General features: G+C 39.2%; 1 protein-coding gene across 1 annotated transcript in view; it reads left to right on the forward strand.

The window, feature by feature from the left end:
- LOC124622651 (unconventional myosin-IXa-like) overlaps positions 1-19,047 on the forward strand; it is a 329,610-nt gene that overhangs the window by 244,566 nt on the left and 65,997 nt on the right. The window contains exons 25-26 of the mRNA XM_047148429.1: positions 3,166-3,339; positions 15,730-16,012. Of these exons, the coding sequence (XP_047004385.1) occupies positions 3,166-3,339; positions 15,730-16,012 (457 nt within the window). The remainder of the gene's footprint in view (positions 1-3,165; positions 3,340-15,729; positions 16,013-19,047) is intronic.

Consider the following 19,047-nt stretch of genomic DNA (forward strand, 5'->3'; position numbering starts at 1 on the left):
CAACAGTTTGATAGTGGTCATTCGTTCAGGTATACAGCTGGTTAGTGGTCAGGACCATATAAAATGCTGGGTGCAGAAATTGCAGCAGAGTTGTTTGCTTTCAGGAATTCTGGATTCTAATGAGATAGGGTAAGCCTGTTATGGAAGAGAAGGATGAAGTAGTTGGTGGGCGTATTGGACAGGTTTTGCACTTTGGTGTTCCACCGGGATACAACCCATTTGGCATGTGGTGGGTAGGTGTGGCAGAAGGATAGACCAGGATAAAACATAGATTGGCAAGGCAGTGTAATACCACTGGGATTATTGAGGAGGATTGTGGATGGGGTGTTCCTCATTTCTGATCATGATGTTAAGCAGTCAAAGCTCTGTTGATTGTTTTATGATGGGAGTCCAGGTGGTTCTTAGGATTGTTGGGTTGGTTAGGTGTGTTTGAGAATATGCCGTGGGAAATCTGTTTATTATATTTTGGGGATAGTGCCTGTTTGTGAAGGCCTTAATGAGGCCTTTAGCACACTGGACAAAAGAATTTTGGACACTGCAGACGTGCCTTCCACATGTGGTCAAGACAGTATGGAAGTGGCTTTTGGTGTAGAAGGGATGACAACTATCACAATTTATTACTGTTGACGGTTAGAGGGCTTTATATTGACGTATGTAGAGCAATCGGAGGTCGACATCCAGGAAGATGCCAAGTTTGGATGATGACCAGGTGAAACAAATGGGAGAGAGATAATGAGGCTATGAAGGAATGAGGGTAGGAAGCCTCGTAGAGCACTGAAAGTGTTTGCCTGACATGGCTTCACTGGCCAGTGGGGTGCAAGAGAGAGCGGAAACAATCTTTGCACAGCTTGGCAGTAGTAGCTGAATTTGATGGACACTACCTCACCTTATGACACAGCACTTCTGTGATTTGCATAGCTACACAGGTGCACATAGACTGTGTAATTGTTGTGTATGCAAGAATGATGCTCTTATGTGGGCCTCAAACTGGTTTGTGTTGTAGCTAACTGCCTATTTTGTTAAGACACTTGGAATAGCTCACACACCTCTTACAACATACTCGCAAGTGCTTGCCCGATTGAAAGTGGGTAATACCAAACCAATGGATATCGAATGATAAGAAAAGACTTGTCACTCATCTAGATTTACCACAATGCTCTGACTTCTAGGCACTGGGCCAAGATCATGAATATATCATTGGTAATCCTGTACCAGACAAGAGGTTTGGAATTTTTTTGTGGTTTAGAAAGGTTTTGTCTAGATGGCCCATAAACAAATTCGCATAGGAGGGTGTCATATGGGTGCCCATGCCCATGCTACAGGTTTGTTTGTGCAGCTTCCCCTCAAAGGAGAAGTAATGGGCACATATGAAATCCCTGGAGGAATAAATGCTCATTAATCAGATTAAGAGCAGCCGACCAGTTGCAAAGGATAAAGTAATCTTTACCTAGGTTTCAATAGATATAAATCTATCTTCTTCAGAAGACGGCAGTCGCTTATGCGCTCTCCAACTTCCATGTACCTATTTTATTTGTCTGACAAACCCTGTTCTCAGGGCTATATTTTATTTGACTAATGAAACTATGCAGATGTTTGTAAAAACGATAAGGACATATCGCTTCATATTAATGTAATACTGCCGTCTTCTGAAGAAGATAGATTTATATCTATTGAAACCTAGGTAAAGATTACTTTATCCTTTGCAACTGGTCGGCTGCTCTTAATCTGATTACGTGGAACCGTTGCTGTAGCGCAGCTATGTTTAAAGTACTAAATGCTCATTATTATTTTTCCTGATTTAACTCTTATCAATATCAGCCAGGGTGGGAGAGTTCGGGATATTTTATGCACATTTTTTGTAATATATTTCAGAGCTTTTGAAAAAAAATATTTTTCTACCATTTTCTGTGACCGTTTTAAATATTTCAGTTAAACTTGATTCAAAAATTCAAGCCTGACTGAGGTTTAACATCAAATGTCACATTCAGTCAACAATAGCATTAAAACTGGGATGTTCAACCCATGACCCAAAGCAGGTATCAGTGGGGCCCAAGAAGTTACATAAAATTTAGTTCATGCAAAGTTATGATAAATTGAATATTTTCAGTTTCAAACTTCCACCTCGATATGCTCTTATCTTACTGGTCCATCTCTTGCTTTTCCATCTCATGCTAGCAGAAATCTGCAGTGGGAGCCAGAGTAAACTCCATTGTTGACGAAGTTGGGTCCTTCCACACTGTCGTGATTCATATTAAATTGTAACTTTGGAGCATTTTTCTGTATAGTCTCTTTGTATCACATGCCTGCTTCCACAGATTGCTGATATTTGAGGAGGATAGGAAGTGCTCCAATACAGACTGCCCTTGAATTGAATACGTTTTGTACTAAGTCAGAAGACTGCCCCCCCCCCCCCCCCCCTCCTGCACACACACACACACACACACACACACACACACACACACACACACACACACTTGTTGTGCATCCTGAACTGTGTATTTCAATTAAAATAACTTTGCAATTGACGTTGCAGCTGATCGAGTGTTAACTGTCATGCAGAACTGGCTCAAGTGTGACTTGTAACATGTCAGCAACATTTCTGTTCCTGTTCACCCACGTGATCTGTTAATCACAAAGTTGTTTTATTCAAGTTACAGCTGAATTTTTAGTGTATTTTTAGTTATAAGACAAATTTCATTGAATTATGGGCAAAATCAATTAAACAATTAGTTGCATGTGTAACCTGCTGTGAACGAGTTTCTGTGACTTTTCACATATTCTGGTAATGTTGTGGTTGCTTACCACGTAGTTCAAAGTCCCCCCCCCCCCCCCCCCCCCCCAACAAACAAAACTTATATATAAAAGATGGTATTTTGAAATTACTCTGCATAATTTTATTTTCTAAAATCTTGTTATACGTAGTAACGTATGATCATGTGGAAATGGGTTGCATGTATGTTTGATGAGAATGTGTCGGAGATGGAAGTGTGTAACGACCATGAGTTCGTTTTGTTGGGTTACTCCTTTGTAAAGCCAAAGGAGAAAGCAAATGTTGAATCTGAATAACCATCCCATATGTTTGTGTCCGCCCTCTTCTTTTGAAAGGGTGTTTGTATTTATAACAATTGTGTAGTACTTTTTCTGATTGATGTACTTGTTATACAGATCTTTAAGATCGAGAGTGAAGAAGGCGAGAAACCAAGTGAGGTGGACAGAGTCTTCAAGCAAGCACTTCGAGAATTCAAGGATAACCTCGTGGCTACATACAGTGTTGCAAATAAACAGGGTGATAAGGCATTCAATATTCAGTATAAGGATCTGATTGCTAATTTTCTCCATGTGAGTATAGCTTCAAATAATTTCTTCTTCATTTTTATTTTATTGTAACACAAGTGCTATTAACATTTGAGCTTAAGGTGAGATTTTATATGTAGCTGAAGTTAGTGAGGTACCTTATCTTTTAGGATGCCAGGAAGAAGCTAGGTTCATAGTTTAAGGGCTTACTAATGTCATTGTCACGAAGGTTAGGTACTGGTTGGAGAAGAACAGGGGATGGACATTATAATCTGTTAGCTTATCATCTCAGAATGTCCTTTAGTAATACAGGGAAACCACATAAATCGCCATTTTGATTACCAACTGTGTATTTGTAATAATTTAATGTATAATTCTGCCGTCTTTAGTGTGGATAGGGACTGTCAGTGCTGTGTTCGGATGCAGGCTGAGCTGGTGACCCTTCGCTCACAGCTTCAGATGGTATTTGCTTCAGTCACACAGCTTGAGGCTGTTGTCAAGGCATCACTGTGGGGGCTGGACACAGGGATCCAGGGATTGTCCAGCACGTCCCATGTGTCCCCTGATTGTTACACTACCGTGGCCACCTCAGTTACTGCTCGCAGTGAAATTGACCCCTCACCTGTGGTCAAGCGAGGTTTGTTTGATGGTGTGGCAGGTGTGAAAGACTCCTCAAGGGCTGATTGAAAGGCTTCTTTGTTTCATCTGACAAACAGGTTTCAATTGCTGTCTGTGGCTGATAAAGATCCTGAGCCAGATGCAGAGGAAGCCTCTTGATTTGCAGCATCTGGGCATTTATGGAGGGTGCGCGTACTGCTAGTTAGGAGCCCCAGTGTTAGGTAATTAAGAGGGCCCTTAGGGATTTGGTTGCCAAGGAGGGGAGGAAGTCCAGTGTGCACACTGGGAGGAGTCCTCCCAGATGTGGAACGAGTGTTTCCGGATGCCATGAAGACCACAGGGTGTAGCCAACTGCAGTTGCAGGGTTGCCACAAGTTCTGGAAATCAGGGAATTTCAAACATATCAGGGAAATTTGTAAAAAGAAAGGGAAAAAAAGAAAAAAAGAAAAACACTGGAAGAATCTAATTTTTGTCTCAGTAGCATGAAATTGTTTGTTTACTGAGGTGTCGTGCTTTGTTGCTGGCTGGGCACAGCTGAGTAAGTACACTGCTTCCCAACTCTCTCGTTCTCACTGCTTCTCCCCTTCCCACCGCTCCCCGCAGCTTGCAATCAGTGCTGCCATCACTACTTGCTGCTAACCTAGCAGCTGTCGATGAGAGGCAGGACGGCGTGACGAGTAGTTTGTTTGGGTGTGATTCACAGAACTTGTTGACACAGTGGCTGTAGACAATGGTCATTTGTGCATGAGTTGTGTCTGAGTGATTGTGTGAATGTGTGAGCGTCCCCGTTTTCTGACAAAGGCTATGGCCAAAAATTTAGTTGTGAGTTTGTCATTGTCTTTTCTATGTGCCTGTCTGTGGCTCAGTGATCATCTTTACGGTGAGTTGCTACCTATCCCCTTTCGTATTGATTCTCAAACTATTTGCTTAAGTTAACTGTTGCGCGGGTGATCACTACAGTCTCATTTCATCAACATGGTGTCTGTGACATGTTAATAACTGTCCACACAAGTGGACTTTCATGATGGGCCAAAACCACAGGTCATTTCTGGGGGTATTTCTAATGAATTGGGCCAGCCGATGTGAAGCCCATAGTTTCCCACTAACGTGCAGGTCCTGCCTGTCAGATTTAGCGTCACCGATCTGCCGACAGGCTGGGTCTGTCTGTGTGTGGCATAATGCTGTGGTTTTTCATGGTTTATCCATGGACCCAGGACTTTGGTGCTCCTCGGCAGGTCAGAGGCCACGGGCAATGGATTTCAGGAATTGCGACTGTCTTGTCACAAGTAATTTGTACAGTGCGGTGTTCTATAGATATTTTATTTATTCTGGTACATTTTGGCACTTCAAAAGTAGTTTATATATTAGAAAGTAAGGACAATAAGAAGAAGAAAATTGTGGCAACCACTGGCAGTTTGTACACTATGCGCTCCTGTATTTCTTGAAAGAAAAATCACACAATACCTGTAAAATAGTAGAGATAACACAGTGGGTAATAACCTACAATAATGAACATAGTAGAACCAACATTTTATTCACGGTCACCTACAGTGTTGGTTTTCACAAATCTTCCCCACCTTATACATTTATTTGAAGAGACCTACGTTTTTCTGAGGCTGTTTCTGAAAGCAGTGAAAGTATTTTAAATCTGTCTTGTGACTCCAACAAAATGCATATTTTTGTCACCAAATGTGTTTCGCTTTATTGAAATATATAACATCAGTGGTCTGAATGAAATGTATATACCATTTGGCTTGCTTTCTCCATCTAAAAGCAGTTCATTACACAAGATGTTGATGTTAGTACTTAAGATTTTTGCTCACACATTTAGAAATACAGAAATCCTTACATTTTTGTGTCAACTTATTTGTTTACTACCCTTGAGATCTCAAAATTTGTCAAGGAAAACTGCTAAAACTTGTGTGGAAATAAGGGAAATATCAGGAAATTTCACTTGAGCAAATTTGTGGCAACCCTGAGGTGGTAGCTCATGTCGGTTCTACTGAAGTGTGTTGCTTTGGGGTTGGAAGTGGGTTCTCTCTGCTTTCTGGCAGATATCTGAAGGTGAACACTGCCAGCCTTGCTTGCAAGATGAAAGCATGGCTCACCATTAGTAGCATCATGGGCAAGCTGATTGCGGACCTTTGGTACAGAGCTGAGTGAGGGTTAGAGGCTCAGACAATTCTGCGACCATGTTGGCAGCAGATTCCTTGAGTTGCACCATAAGGTGGTGGGGTTTTGGGTTCCTCCCAATAGGTCAGGCATTTGTTACTCACAGGAGGCAGATACACTGTTAGTGGGGGCTGTTTGGAGTGGACTGGGTGGTTTTCTAGGTTAGATGGTGTTGGGGAAGAATCAGAAGGGATTCAGTCTTAAAGGGTGTAGGTCAAATGCAGGACAGGAACCACAGGTATTATAGTAGTAAATTGTCATAGCTGTGTTGGGATATAACAAGAGCTCCAAATGCTAATAGAAAACACTGAAATTCAAATTGTTATAGGTGCTGAAACCTCAGATAAGTTCAGACAAAATTTTTGTAAAGGACCTAAAGGTGTTCAAAAATATCCAAGTCCCTGACACAGAGGATACAATTGCTGAAACATTAAAAAAAGAACATGAGTATCATCTCAAATACATATTGCACTCATACAGTTGTAGTTGGTGGTGACTTCATTCTACGCTCAATATATTGGCAAAAATAATGTCCAAAACTGGTCATAGGTATAAAACATCATCTGAAATTCCAGAATGAGATTTTCGCTCTGCAGCGGAGTGTGCACTGATATGAAACTTCCTGGAAGATTAAAACTGTGTGCAGGACCGTGACTTCGAACTCGGTCAGGACCTTTGCCTTTCACAGGCAAGTGTTCTGGTGGAAGGTAGGAGATGAGGTACTGGCAGAAGTAAAGCTGTGATGATGGGGCGTGAGTCATGCTTGTGTAGCTCTGATGGTAGAGCACTTGTCCGTGAAAGGCAAAGGTCCCGAGTTCGAGTCTCAGTCCAGAACACAGTTTTAATCTGCCAGGAAGTTTCATCATCTGAAATTGTTGTAATTGCTTTCCCCAAAAATTACTTGGAGCAGTTGGTTCAGTAGCTCACTTGAAGTGTAAATGGTTGTGGAAACATACTTGACTTCATAGCAACAAGTAATTCCAAGCAAATAAAGAGCAGGGATTAGTGACGACAAGGTCATTGTAGCAGGACTGAATACTGCAGTGTCCAAACTCACCAAAAATAAAGGAAGTATGTATGTTTCACAAGCAGATACATTTTCGTTTGACACCTCGCTGAGGGAGTCTCCATTCCTTCTGAATCAACTATGTAAGCGTAGACCAGATGTGGCTTAAATTCAAAGTAGTAGTATCGACTGCATTTGGTAAATTTATATACCAAGTAATATTAAGAGATGGAATTGATACCCCCATGGGACACAAAGCGGGTTAGAACACTGATGCAGAAGCAACAAAAAAGCATGGTAAATTTAAAAGAAATTTAAATCCTCAAGATTGGTGAAGTTTTACTGGAGGCTGTTTATACCATTTCTCACAAGTGGCTTCTAATCAAATTGCATTACCATGGAGTATTGACGTAATGGTGTGACTGGACTTGTGATTTCCTGTCAGAAAGGTCACAATTCATAGTAACTGATAGAAAGTCATTGTGTAAAACTTTCTCCAAGGAGTGTTATAATGCCCTCTGCTGTTCCTAATCGACACAAATAATTTAGAAGAAACTTTTAACAGCTATCTTAGACTGTTTTTGGATGATGCTGACATTTGCTGTCCAGTACAGTCTTCAGAAGATCAAAACCAATTGCAAAATGATTTAGGCAAAATACGTGTATGCTGTAAAAATTGGAAATTAACCTTAAATAATGAAAAGTGCGAGGTCAGTGACATGACTTAAAGGAATCTGTTGAATTTCGCTCACATGATAAATCACGCGCAACTGAAGACTGCCAGTTCAACAAAATACTTAGTGATAAAATTTACAAACCACTTAAATGGGAAGAGTCACATATATTAACCTTAAATATTGTTGCGAGTGACTGCTTAGTGTGGACAGAACTGTAAAATGTAATGTATATAGGCGAAATAGTGTAAAACGTTCTTCAGTATGTCTTGTCTTGTGACGTGTAGGCTGACACCGAATGGGGAATGGTACTGAATCAAGGGGTGCTGAGCAAGCTAAGGGACACGCCATATGGGAAACCAGTCTCAATGTTAGAAATACAGTTTAAACCAAGAACTCAGAAGGATGGTTGACAGCAGGAATCCAATATTTTCATGAAACACAGTGGGCACTGCACAATGTTTTTTTGAAATTATGACAATGGTGGTTTCCTGCTGGGGCATTTGTATGCACTGCATCGTATTTGCTTAACAGCGTACCTTGCCAGCCAATCTGAAGATGCCTTGTATAAGGCAAAATGTGTCATTGGAGGATAAATAAAATAAGTTGCAATCAAGACTGTTTGTACCTTCATATTATTAACAGTGGTTGCTGTCTCACACTGCCATGCATTGGAAGAAATCAAACTTATTTCTTTTCCTTAGTTTAATTTTTTTCATTTTGCTGGCACAGACCCATCCAGATGTCCTGTTTCAAAGTGTGCAGGAGTGGAATGTCTCACATGTACCATTATCTATATCTTGAGGCTGCAGACTCCTTTCTCAAAGATGCAAACATCAGTTACAACTAAATAAATTCGCATGCTCAAATACCAGTTACAACTGAATAAATTCACATGCTGCTGCTTTATCGTAGATGTAGTTCACCTCTGTTATCTACATTACATGTTAGATTTTACTACAGCATACGACTTTAACAAAGTTCACAACACATATTAGCCGTCGTGTTTTGTGTTGTGTATATCCTCTCTGGGTTTCCCTTGACAAGTAACATCATGACCATTGTCATGCCCGGTGAGGTTCCATGGTCTACAGCAAATCTCCTAGGTGGTACGGCATTTTCATGGTATAACTGCTCTGATGAACCAGTGTCTCGAGGCACACGAGTCCAGGTGCTCATCCCCCTTGGCTTGCAGATATGCTGTGCCCCCTTTCGCTCTAATGACATGCACAAAAGAAACAATTTTGTGCAAAATTTGCAGTAAAAAAAAGTTTACTTACTAAAAGAACAAGATGCTTGCTCAAGATCACAACTAGCCTTTTGGTCCGAGAGAGAGAGAGAGAGAGAGAGAGAGAGAGAGAGAGAGAGAGAGAGAGAGAGAGAGAAAGGGGGGGGGGGGTTGAGGGGGGTAACCAAAAAACTTTCTCCAAAGTGATAGATTACCTCTCAGTCTTCTACTGTATGGTAAGTACATGTTTTCTACTTGTGCTTGCTTTCGTTTAGTTTTTGACAATTCATTTCTTTTTGATTGAAAAGATTCCTCTGTACGTCACATCTAAAAGTGTTGCAAAATCTAATCTGTTTGAATATTTCTCATAGTTTGGGTAAAGGGTTAGGAATACTGAACAATGGTAGATCTCTGACAGCAAATAGACTATAGTTTGTTCTCAATATGAAATACACAATGAAACTAGAACAGCTGCATAACTTCCACTGTCTAGATTTTCAAATAAAATAGATGTAGTCAATGGTACATTCAAGTCAAAGTATATATTGAGATGCAGAGTGCAGCGGAATTGACAACACAATTTAAGCTTTTAATAATGGTAATTTAACACAATTAAAATTTTTAATTACGGTTATTTCAATTCTCTCTCTCTCTCTTTTTGAAGCTTGCATAAAAGTATTTTGTATAATAGTTACTTTTTTAACACATCGGAGTGAGATGGTCTTCATTCTTCTCTGAATATTTCTCTGCGTAATGTGTAAGAGTATCTGTTGCCATCTTCCGAAGTCCAAACCATAATATAGGATTTTGGGTCTGTCTTAATGAAGAATCTGTTTGTTTATTCAATTCCCCAAATTAGTTTCAGGCAATATAGACTTTCTTCCAAAAAATGAAAAATTAACATCATATTTACATTACATTGTGAAAAAACATATAGTAACGTGTACTGTCCGGTTCCAGACATCTGGAATGTTTTTTCATAATGTGATATACCTAAAGTAATGTACCTAATTATGTTCATTTTTCTTGTTTTAGAATAAAGAACTCACTGATAAAGGTGATATTTTGCCAAAACTAGTTTGGAGAATTAAATAAGGTGGCCGAGCGGTTCTTGCGCTTCAGTCCAGAACCACGTGGCTGCTACGGTCGCAGGTTCGAATCCTGCCTTGGGCATGGATGTGTGTGATGTCCTTAGGCTAGTTAGGTTTAAGTAGTTCTAAGTCTAGGGGACTGATGACCTCAGATGGTAAGTCCCATAATGCTCAGATCTATTTGAACCATTTGAATTAAATAAACAAACCGCGTTTGTTTCCATGTGGACCCAGAATGCCATATTGTTCTACGCAGTCATGGACCAATAAGAGGAGAGTTCCATTTACAAGGAAGTCTACACCATGTTGTAACTTTGTTATGTAAAGGTGTCTGGCACAATAATCATAGGTTTTCTTGAGCATGGTGTTTAAAATATTGTTTTCAAACATCACATAGAGAGGAAATGGGCTTTGTCTGAGAACAAATTGGGTTTGTGTTTTACCTTGTTTCCAATAATTTGATACACAGTTCCCCTGCTTCCCTTAGATCAGTTAGTAGTAATTGTTGCACAGTTTGAATTTTAAAAGGATGAAAGTATGGATCTATTGTTGGAATTCTTCTAAGATTCTTGTTTGAAATTCAGAGTTCAACAGTTTATTAGCTGAAAGAGCTTTCGGAGATTGCTGTAGCACTAGTCTCACAATTTGTACATGTTTAGAGTATTTACACAGCTACTTCTTAGGCAAGCCTGAATCAGTTCGCTTGAAATAAATTACCCACAGAAAATGGTTCTAAATGTTGGCACCACTCCACATACAGGGTGGTCCATTGATAGTGACCGGGCCAAATGTCTCGCGAAATAAGCATCAAACGAAAAAACTACAAAGAATGAAACTCGTCTAGCTTGAAGGGGGGGAACCAGATGGCGCTATGGTTGGCCCACTATGGCGCTGCCATAGGTCAAATGGATATCAACTGCATTTTTAAAAATAGGAACCCCCATTTTTTCTTACATATTCGTGTAGTATGTAAAGAAATATGAATGTTTTAGTTGGACCACTTTTTTCGCTTTGTGATAGATGGCGCTGTAATAGTAACAAACATATAAGTACGTGGTATCACGTTACATTCCGCCAGTGCGGTCGGTATTTGCTTTGCGATACATTACCCGTGTTAACATGGACCGTTTACCAATTGCGGAAAAGTCAATATCGTGTTGATGTATGGCTATTGTGATCAAAATGCCCAACGGTCGTGTGCTGTATGTGCTGCTCGGTATCCTGGATGACATCATCCAAGTGTCCGGACCGTTCGCTGGATAGTTACGTTATTTAAGGAAACAGGAAGTGTTCAGGCACATGTGAAATGTCAACCACAACCTGCAACAATTGATGATGCCCAAGTAGGTGTTTTAGCTGCTGTCGTGGCTAATCCGCACATCAGTAGCAGACAAATTTGCGCAAGAATCTGGAATCTCAAAAATGTCGGTGTTGAGAATGCTACATCAACATTGATTGCACCTTTACCATATTTCTGTGTACAAGGAATTGCATGGCGACGACTTTGAACGTCGTGTACATTTCTGCCACTGGACACAAGTGAAATTACGGGACGATGACAGATTTTTTGCACGTGTTCTGTTTAGCGACGAAGCATCATTCACCAACAGCGATAACGTAAACCGGCATAATATGCACTGTTGGGCAACGGAAAATCCACGATGGCTGCGACAAGTGGAACATCAGAGACCTTGGCGGGTTATTGTATGGTGCGGCATTATGGGAGGAAGGATAATTGGCCCCCATTTTATCGATGGCAATCTAAATGGTGCAATGTATGCTGGTTTCCTACGTAATTTTCTACCAATGTTACTACAAGATGTTTCACTGCATGATAGAATGGCGATGTACTTCCAACATGATGGATGTCCGGCACATAGTTCGCGTGCGGTTGAAGCGGTATTGAGTAGCATATTTCATGACAGGTGGATTGGTTGTGAAAGCACCATACCATGGCCCGCATGTTCACTGGATCTGACGTCCCCGGATTTCTTTCTATGGGGAATGTTGAAGGATATTTGCTATCGTGATCCACTGACAACGCCTGACAACATGCGTCAGCACATTGTCAGTGCATGTGCGAACATTACGGAAGACAAACTACTCGCTGTTGAGAGGAATGTCATTACACATATTGCCAAATGCATTGAGGTTGACGGACATTTTGAGCATTTATTGCATTAATGGGTATTGTATTTACAGGTAATCACACTGTAAGAGTGTGTGTTCTCAGAAATGATAAGTTCACATAGGTACATGTGTCAAATTGGAACAACCAAAATAAAATGTTCAAATGTACCTACATTCTGTATTTTAATTTTAAAAACCTACCTGTTACCAATTGTGTGTCTAAAATTGTGAGCCATATGTTTGTGACTATTACAGCGCCATCTATCACAAAGTGAAAAAAGTGGTCCAACTAAAACATTCGCATTTCTTTACATGCTACACGAATATGTAATAAAAAATGGGGGTTCCTATTTTTTTAAAAAGCAGTTGATACCCATTTGACCTATGGCAGCGCCACCTTGTGGTCCAACCATAGCGGCGTCTGGTTTCCCCCTTCAAGATAGACAAGTTTCGTTCTTTGTAGTGCTTATGTTTGATGCTTATTTCGTGAGATATTTGGCCCAGTCACAATCAATGGACCACCCTGTATAACAGTATTAGAGTATCGATTAAATTTTACTGTGACCAATGCTTCAACATGAAGTATTGAGTTTGAATTGCGCTCTATAGAGTCTTAAGAATGAGCTTGCAGTGTTCCACTTATTCTTTACCGTGATATCGGGTGGTGCAGTAAAGTCTGATCAGGACCCAATACTTCCTATATTCAGTCTTGCTCACATTATTGTTTTGGCACACTTGCCAACCTCTTCTGATTAAACTTCGTTTCTTTGAGTGCTGCAGTTACTGCTGGAAGTTCAGAGCACAAGACCAAAATCCAGTTCTCAAAATAAATATGATACTTGTGTCAAACAAAGTATCGTTTCTTGTGCTCTTTTATACAATAATCATTTGTTGCAAACCTATTTTGTCATTTGGAACATCACAATAACAGTAAAACTACAATTATTTGATTTAATTCGAACCCATTCGGTTAATCAGAAATTTGGATGATTGCATGTTTTTCAAAAAAAGGGTCGATGTATCTTAATTACAGTAATTATGTACTGTATGTGCAGTACTGTGAGTTGAAAACGGGAGAAAAAAATATTTTTAAAGAAAAAGAGTTTTAGTGATTGAAATGAAAATGCAACAGCTTTACATACATGGTATGTAGCGAACTGTTGAGTACAGGTGCTGAAAGTCATTCCTGCTGAACATCTTGCTCAAAGTAAGCTGTTTGACTGTCTTCGTCTGTTTTTGGGCAGCCAAATCATATGGTCTGACAAATCACACACCATCTATTCTGCTCTATCTTAAGCACTACCTTCTGAACATCCAGGAAGTTTCAAAGAATGTTTCTTAATTCCTCAAGTGACATGTCATCCTCATCTTCTCCTGTCTCTTCCAATTCCTTTCCTTGGCTTCTTTTTACTTTTTCCCCTTTTCCTTCTCTTCTTCAGTTGATACGCCTTTCAGCGTCAGCTGCACGTTTAAATGTGACTGCCTTAACCAAGCTCTGAGCTTCCACCACCATGTAAGCGCAATCTTTGTTCTTCTTCTTCTTCTTCTTCTTCTTCCTTTTTTTTTTTAAATAAAAAAAACCCAACACACCTCCTTCATCTTCGCTCTCTACCTAAAGTTTCCTTAAAAGTTGCTTCTGTAATGGTGTTTCATGTATTCGTAACAGACTGGCAGAAAGAGTTATGTAAACTGGCCATCCCCTCTTTCTAGTAATTCTGCAGTGAGATGAGTTGGTGCATTATCAACAATCAAAAGCACTTTACTGTCTCTTTTTCCGAGAGATTTTTGTTGTTTTTTTAACTTCATGGATGAAAATTTCATTGTACCACTTGGTTAGCAATGCTGCAGTCATCCGAGCCTTGGGTTGGTTTTTATAAAACCATCAACCGAAGGGGTTTTTTATGGCTTCCCGTAGAGTTCACGCAGGTAAGTACCGTAACACATCCTTTTCTGACACTATGTTCTGTAGCACTACACTCCATTTTAGATGCTAAAGTGCTTCTGGGTAGAGCTTTTCAAACGAGTGGTTTATGAGCATTGTACAAAAACTCAGGTTGGTAGGAGTCTGCTACAGCTTTAAATTTTTCAGTAGAATCATCTGCAGCTCTGGAGTCTACTGTTAACTTCTTGTGACTTATATCTAATTCACGGACACCAGGCCTGCACTTAAAATTTCTTAGCCAGCCATTACTTCCTTTAAAGGATGAACCACCAACTTTTGAACTAAGGTCTTAGCTTTACCACAAAGAATCAGACCTGAAATTGGGTTTCCCATAGAATGTTGCTGCAAAAACAACTGGAGAACAGCATCTACTAAATTTTTGTTTGTTTTTCTAGAAAACTTCCATCTTTGTTTCCAAGCATGACACGAAGTTTAAAAGTGTAGGTTTGCTCCTTTTAAGGGCTGAAATTGTTGCTTGACCAACATCGTACATCTCAGTCAACTGTTTACCTGTAACTCCTTTATCTGATTGCTCTGTAATTTTTAGTTTGTCTGCTAATGATAACACAGCAAGTTTTCTTCTGGAAGGCATTGTGAATGACTAAAGGCTCTCACAAACAAAACAATGCATACAGTCAGCATGTCCACAACACACAGACAGTGACTAGTAGTTATCACCTGGCAACGGTGGCTCGTCGTCCCAGTAATGTTCATGCTGCACTTACACTAGCTTCATGGAGGGAAGAACAATAGTACACGTAGCCAGAGTTTGGATAACTGGAGTTGAACAGTTCATTGAAAAAGACGAAGTCTACAAATAGTCTGTCTTATTTAACAGATTCCAATTGAGTGAATGTATAACATGTTTTTTCTTGTCACCGTGGTGTCATAGGCATTGTACGGCCACTGCTCCTCTATTGCTCTCACGTTTCTTCCAAGACAATGACTGTTGTGTGTGATTATTGTAAACACAGGTTGACAATTTACGGTAACTGAATCACATCAGTGTATGTGTCACACTGTTGTGATAGCAGCAAGGAACATATGTAAAAGCATATGTCCATTTTTGGACATATCATGGCATTATGCTTCTACAAAGAAGATATCACATATACTAAAACAGCACAGAGCTTCAGATGATGACAAATTAATTTGTCAAAACCAGTAAATCATAATAAAAAATATATTTGCAACTGATGACTGAACTTTATTCTGGAAAATATATACGAAACCAGTAAAGCATAATGAAAATTATATTTACAACTGATAACTAAACTTTATTCTGGAAAATATATACGAAACCAGTAAAGCATAATAAAAATTATATTTACAACTGATGACTAAACTTTATTCTGGAAAATATACACTACAGTTGGTGAAAATTACAGCTATGAATAAAATAGTAAATGTAACTTCCTGTGTAATTAATGTCAAAGAAAAAAAAAGAGGTGAAAAAATCAATTTGGATGTGTAGATTAACAAATCTATTAACGTCCTTTTTTTTTCATTTTATATCAAGGATTTTCATACTGTAGATGCCCATTTTTTTAAATTTTTTTTTTCATTTGTTTCAGATAATGCAAACTGTCTGTAACCAAGAAAATACTAAGGAGGATTTTCCAGTAACAATGGGAGTAAATGCATTCAGAGGATTTATGAATGAGTTCATGAATCTGAATCATCTTGAAGAAAAGCCTAGCAAAGCTAAGAGGAAAAAAGAAAAGAAGCGGAAGATGGAAGATCCAATAATTTATGCAGGACATTGTTTTCTTTTAACAATTATCAATATTCCAACAGCTTGTGAAATATGCACATCATTTTTCATGTGGCCGATTGAACGTGGCCTTGTTTGTCAAAGTAAGTTGGATAAAAAATAACACTTTTATGTATCTTCTCCTTGCACTTGAATGCAAGTCAGATAACTATATTTTCAACCCTTTAAAGATACCATAAGTAAGTATAATTGATAATGTTGTAGATGAAATTTTGTGTGTGTAATATATCCATATGGACAACCAGCTGAATGAATGCAGTCTGGTGTTTTAGTAGCACAAGAACCACAATAGTGTATAATTAGACACAATTACTGGTCCTGAGAACCAAAGGCATAGAAGAAAGGTAACAATAAATTGGTTCTGAGAGCTAAAGACATAGAAGATGTCTGCTGTAGAGATATGGGTAAATCATATTACCTTTCTTCTATGCCTTTGGTTCTCACGGGTAATCCGACGCATTATTGTAGAAATTAATTTGGTTCTCAGGAACACAATGTGTAGTTAGCCTGCATCTAAGGTAATTCCTAAACATAAAATAGCTTCTTTTGGACGCTTTTGTTTGGTGAAATTTTCTTAGTTTGCACTCAGTATTTGTCTTCCAGCAGGCAGGCTAAATCTATATAACTTTCGGTTATATACATAATTTGTGTGTGTTCTTATCTTTCTGGAATTTATTTTGAAGAAGCCTTTTGGTTAGAATGCTCTCCTTTTAACCTACCTTCTTGCCATTCGCTAGTAGTTTTTATGTTCACATTATTTTCTTCATTTCATATGCTTTTGTAGACCACATTATACCACTTGTTAAGTTAGTCGATCTACTTAGTAGATGTGGAGAAATTCTTGATTCCAAGTGTATTGACCAATTTTGGCACCTCTTTATGTAACCTCAGATTGTTCACTCGGACGTTGGAAATGTATGATATTTGAAAGCTGATCTTTGTAATTTGTTCCAGCTCCACCTATTTCGAGTAAGAGGTGGTGGTGGGGATACCTTCTTTTTCACATCTGGCTCACTTTTATTCTTACTTTCTAAAATTGAGACTTTGTTTCTAAGTTCACATTCAGTGTAAAAACTCAGTTTTTTGAGAATAATAAAGAGGTGAACTATTTGTGCATCAGTTACATATGGCATGCACCCCATGTTTTTTCGTTTAAATCTTAGAAATACAGGGTGTATCAAAAAGAATCATCTGATTTGGCATGTTTATATTTCTGAAACTAATAAACATGCGAGGTGTGTTCAAAAAGTAAGGTGACTTTATATATTTATGAAAAAATATTTATTTATTCATCAATATTCATGTTGTCCCCTTCAAAGTAATCCCCCTCAGATACAATACACTTGTGCCAAAGCTTCTTCCAGTCCTCGAAGCACTTCTCGCAAGTACTTTTTGGTACAACCTTGAGTACTTCCAGCGATGCAGTTTTTATATCCTCAGTCGTTGAAAATCTTCGCCCTTTCATAGATCTCTTCAGTTTTAGGAACAGGAAAAAGTCCCAGGGGGCCAAATCCAGTGAACATGATGGCTGAGGCATGATTGTTGTGCTGTTTTGACCAAAAAAATCTCTCACAAGCATTGATGTATGAACAGGTGGATTGTCATGATGCAAAAGCCCTGAATTGTTTTCCCACAATTCCGGACTTTTTTTGCATATTGCTCTTCGCAAATGGCGCATAACATCAAGGTAATACTCCTTGTTGACCGTACGGCCTTGAGGTAAAAATTCACGATGCGCTACGTCAGGGTAATTGGAAAAAAATAGTGAGAAAAATTTCAACATTTGATTGAACTTGGCGTGCTTTTTTCGTTCTTGGCTCTCCGGGTGCTTCCATTGGGACGATTGGGCTTTGGTTTTGAAGTCATAACCATAAACCCATGTTTTGTCACCAGTTATGACCCTGTTGAGCACATCAGGATCATCATTGACGTCAGTCAAGAGCTCCTGTGTGACACTAATGCGATGGTTCTTCTTATCAAGATTAAGAAGTTTTGTAACAGACTTCGCTGACACACGTCTCGTGCGCAAAACATCTGAAAAAAAATGTGTGACACAAACTGAGTGATATGCCAACGTCCTCAGCAACTTCTCTACGGTAATTCAACGATTTCCCAAAACAATTTTCTTCACAGCTTCGATGTTATCATCTGTTGTTGATGTGTTGGGGCGTCCAGAGAGAGGTTCGTCATTGGCATCTTCTCGGCCATCTTGGAAGAGCTTGAACTACCTGTAAACATTTTTTTTACTTAGAGAAGACTCACCATATGCCACTGTCAAAATTTCAAGTGTTTTAGAGCACTCGATTCCATTTTTCACACAAAAGTTGATGCAAATTCTTTGCTCCATTGTTTATAATAATCGAAAATCACCGAGCGCATCACAACACTTCTAACCTTTCTATCTGTCAGAAGCAAATTAAGTATGCTGTACACTTGAAACTGTGGGCATATGTTCGGGAAATGTGTACCAACATAACAAAGAAAAAGATCGATAATCGAATGTATGCTCCCTGCTCAATTTGAAGACACCTTACTTTTTTAACAGCTCTTGTATACAGTGAATTTTGTTTTTTGTTGAATGGGAAACTCAGAAAGTTTTTTTCATAGGTGTTCAGTGTGCCCCCTTGAGATGCACGGTGTATGTCAATGCAGTATTCAGATTGTTCCTACACTGCAGTGAGCATGTCTTGAGTTACAGCTTCCACAACTGCGTTATGTGATGTCTCAGTTCGTTCATTGTTGTTGGTAATGAAGGCACGTAAACGGAGTCTTTTATAAACCACCACGAGAAATAATCACATACAGTCAGGTCCAGGGACCTTGGAGGCCAGTAATGTAAGGCTGAATCATTTGGTCCAGTGCAACCAATCAATCATTCGTTAATTCTTTGATTTAAAAATTCCCACACTTCTAGATGCCAGTGTGGCGATGCCCCATCCTGCTCTGGTAAATGAAGTCATTCAAATTAGTCTCCAAATGTGGGAAAAGGAAGTTTGCAGGCATATCGAGATACGTGCTTCTTGTAACAGTGTTCTCTGCAAAGAAAAATTTACCATACACTTTTTCCCATGAAAATGTGCAAAATACATTAAATTTTGGAGAGTCCCTCTCATGATGT

Source organism: Schistocerca americana, chromosome 7 (assembly GCF_021461395.2).
Source record: "Schistocerca americana isolate TAMUIC-IGC-003095 chromosome 7, iqSchAmer2.1, whole genome shotgun sequence".
NCBI classification, from domain to species: Eukaryota; Metazoa; Arthropoda; class Insecta; order Orthoptera; family Acrididae; genus Schistocerca; species Schistocerca americana.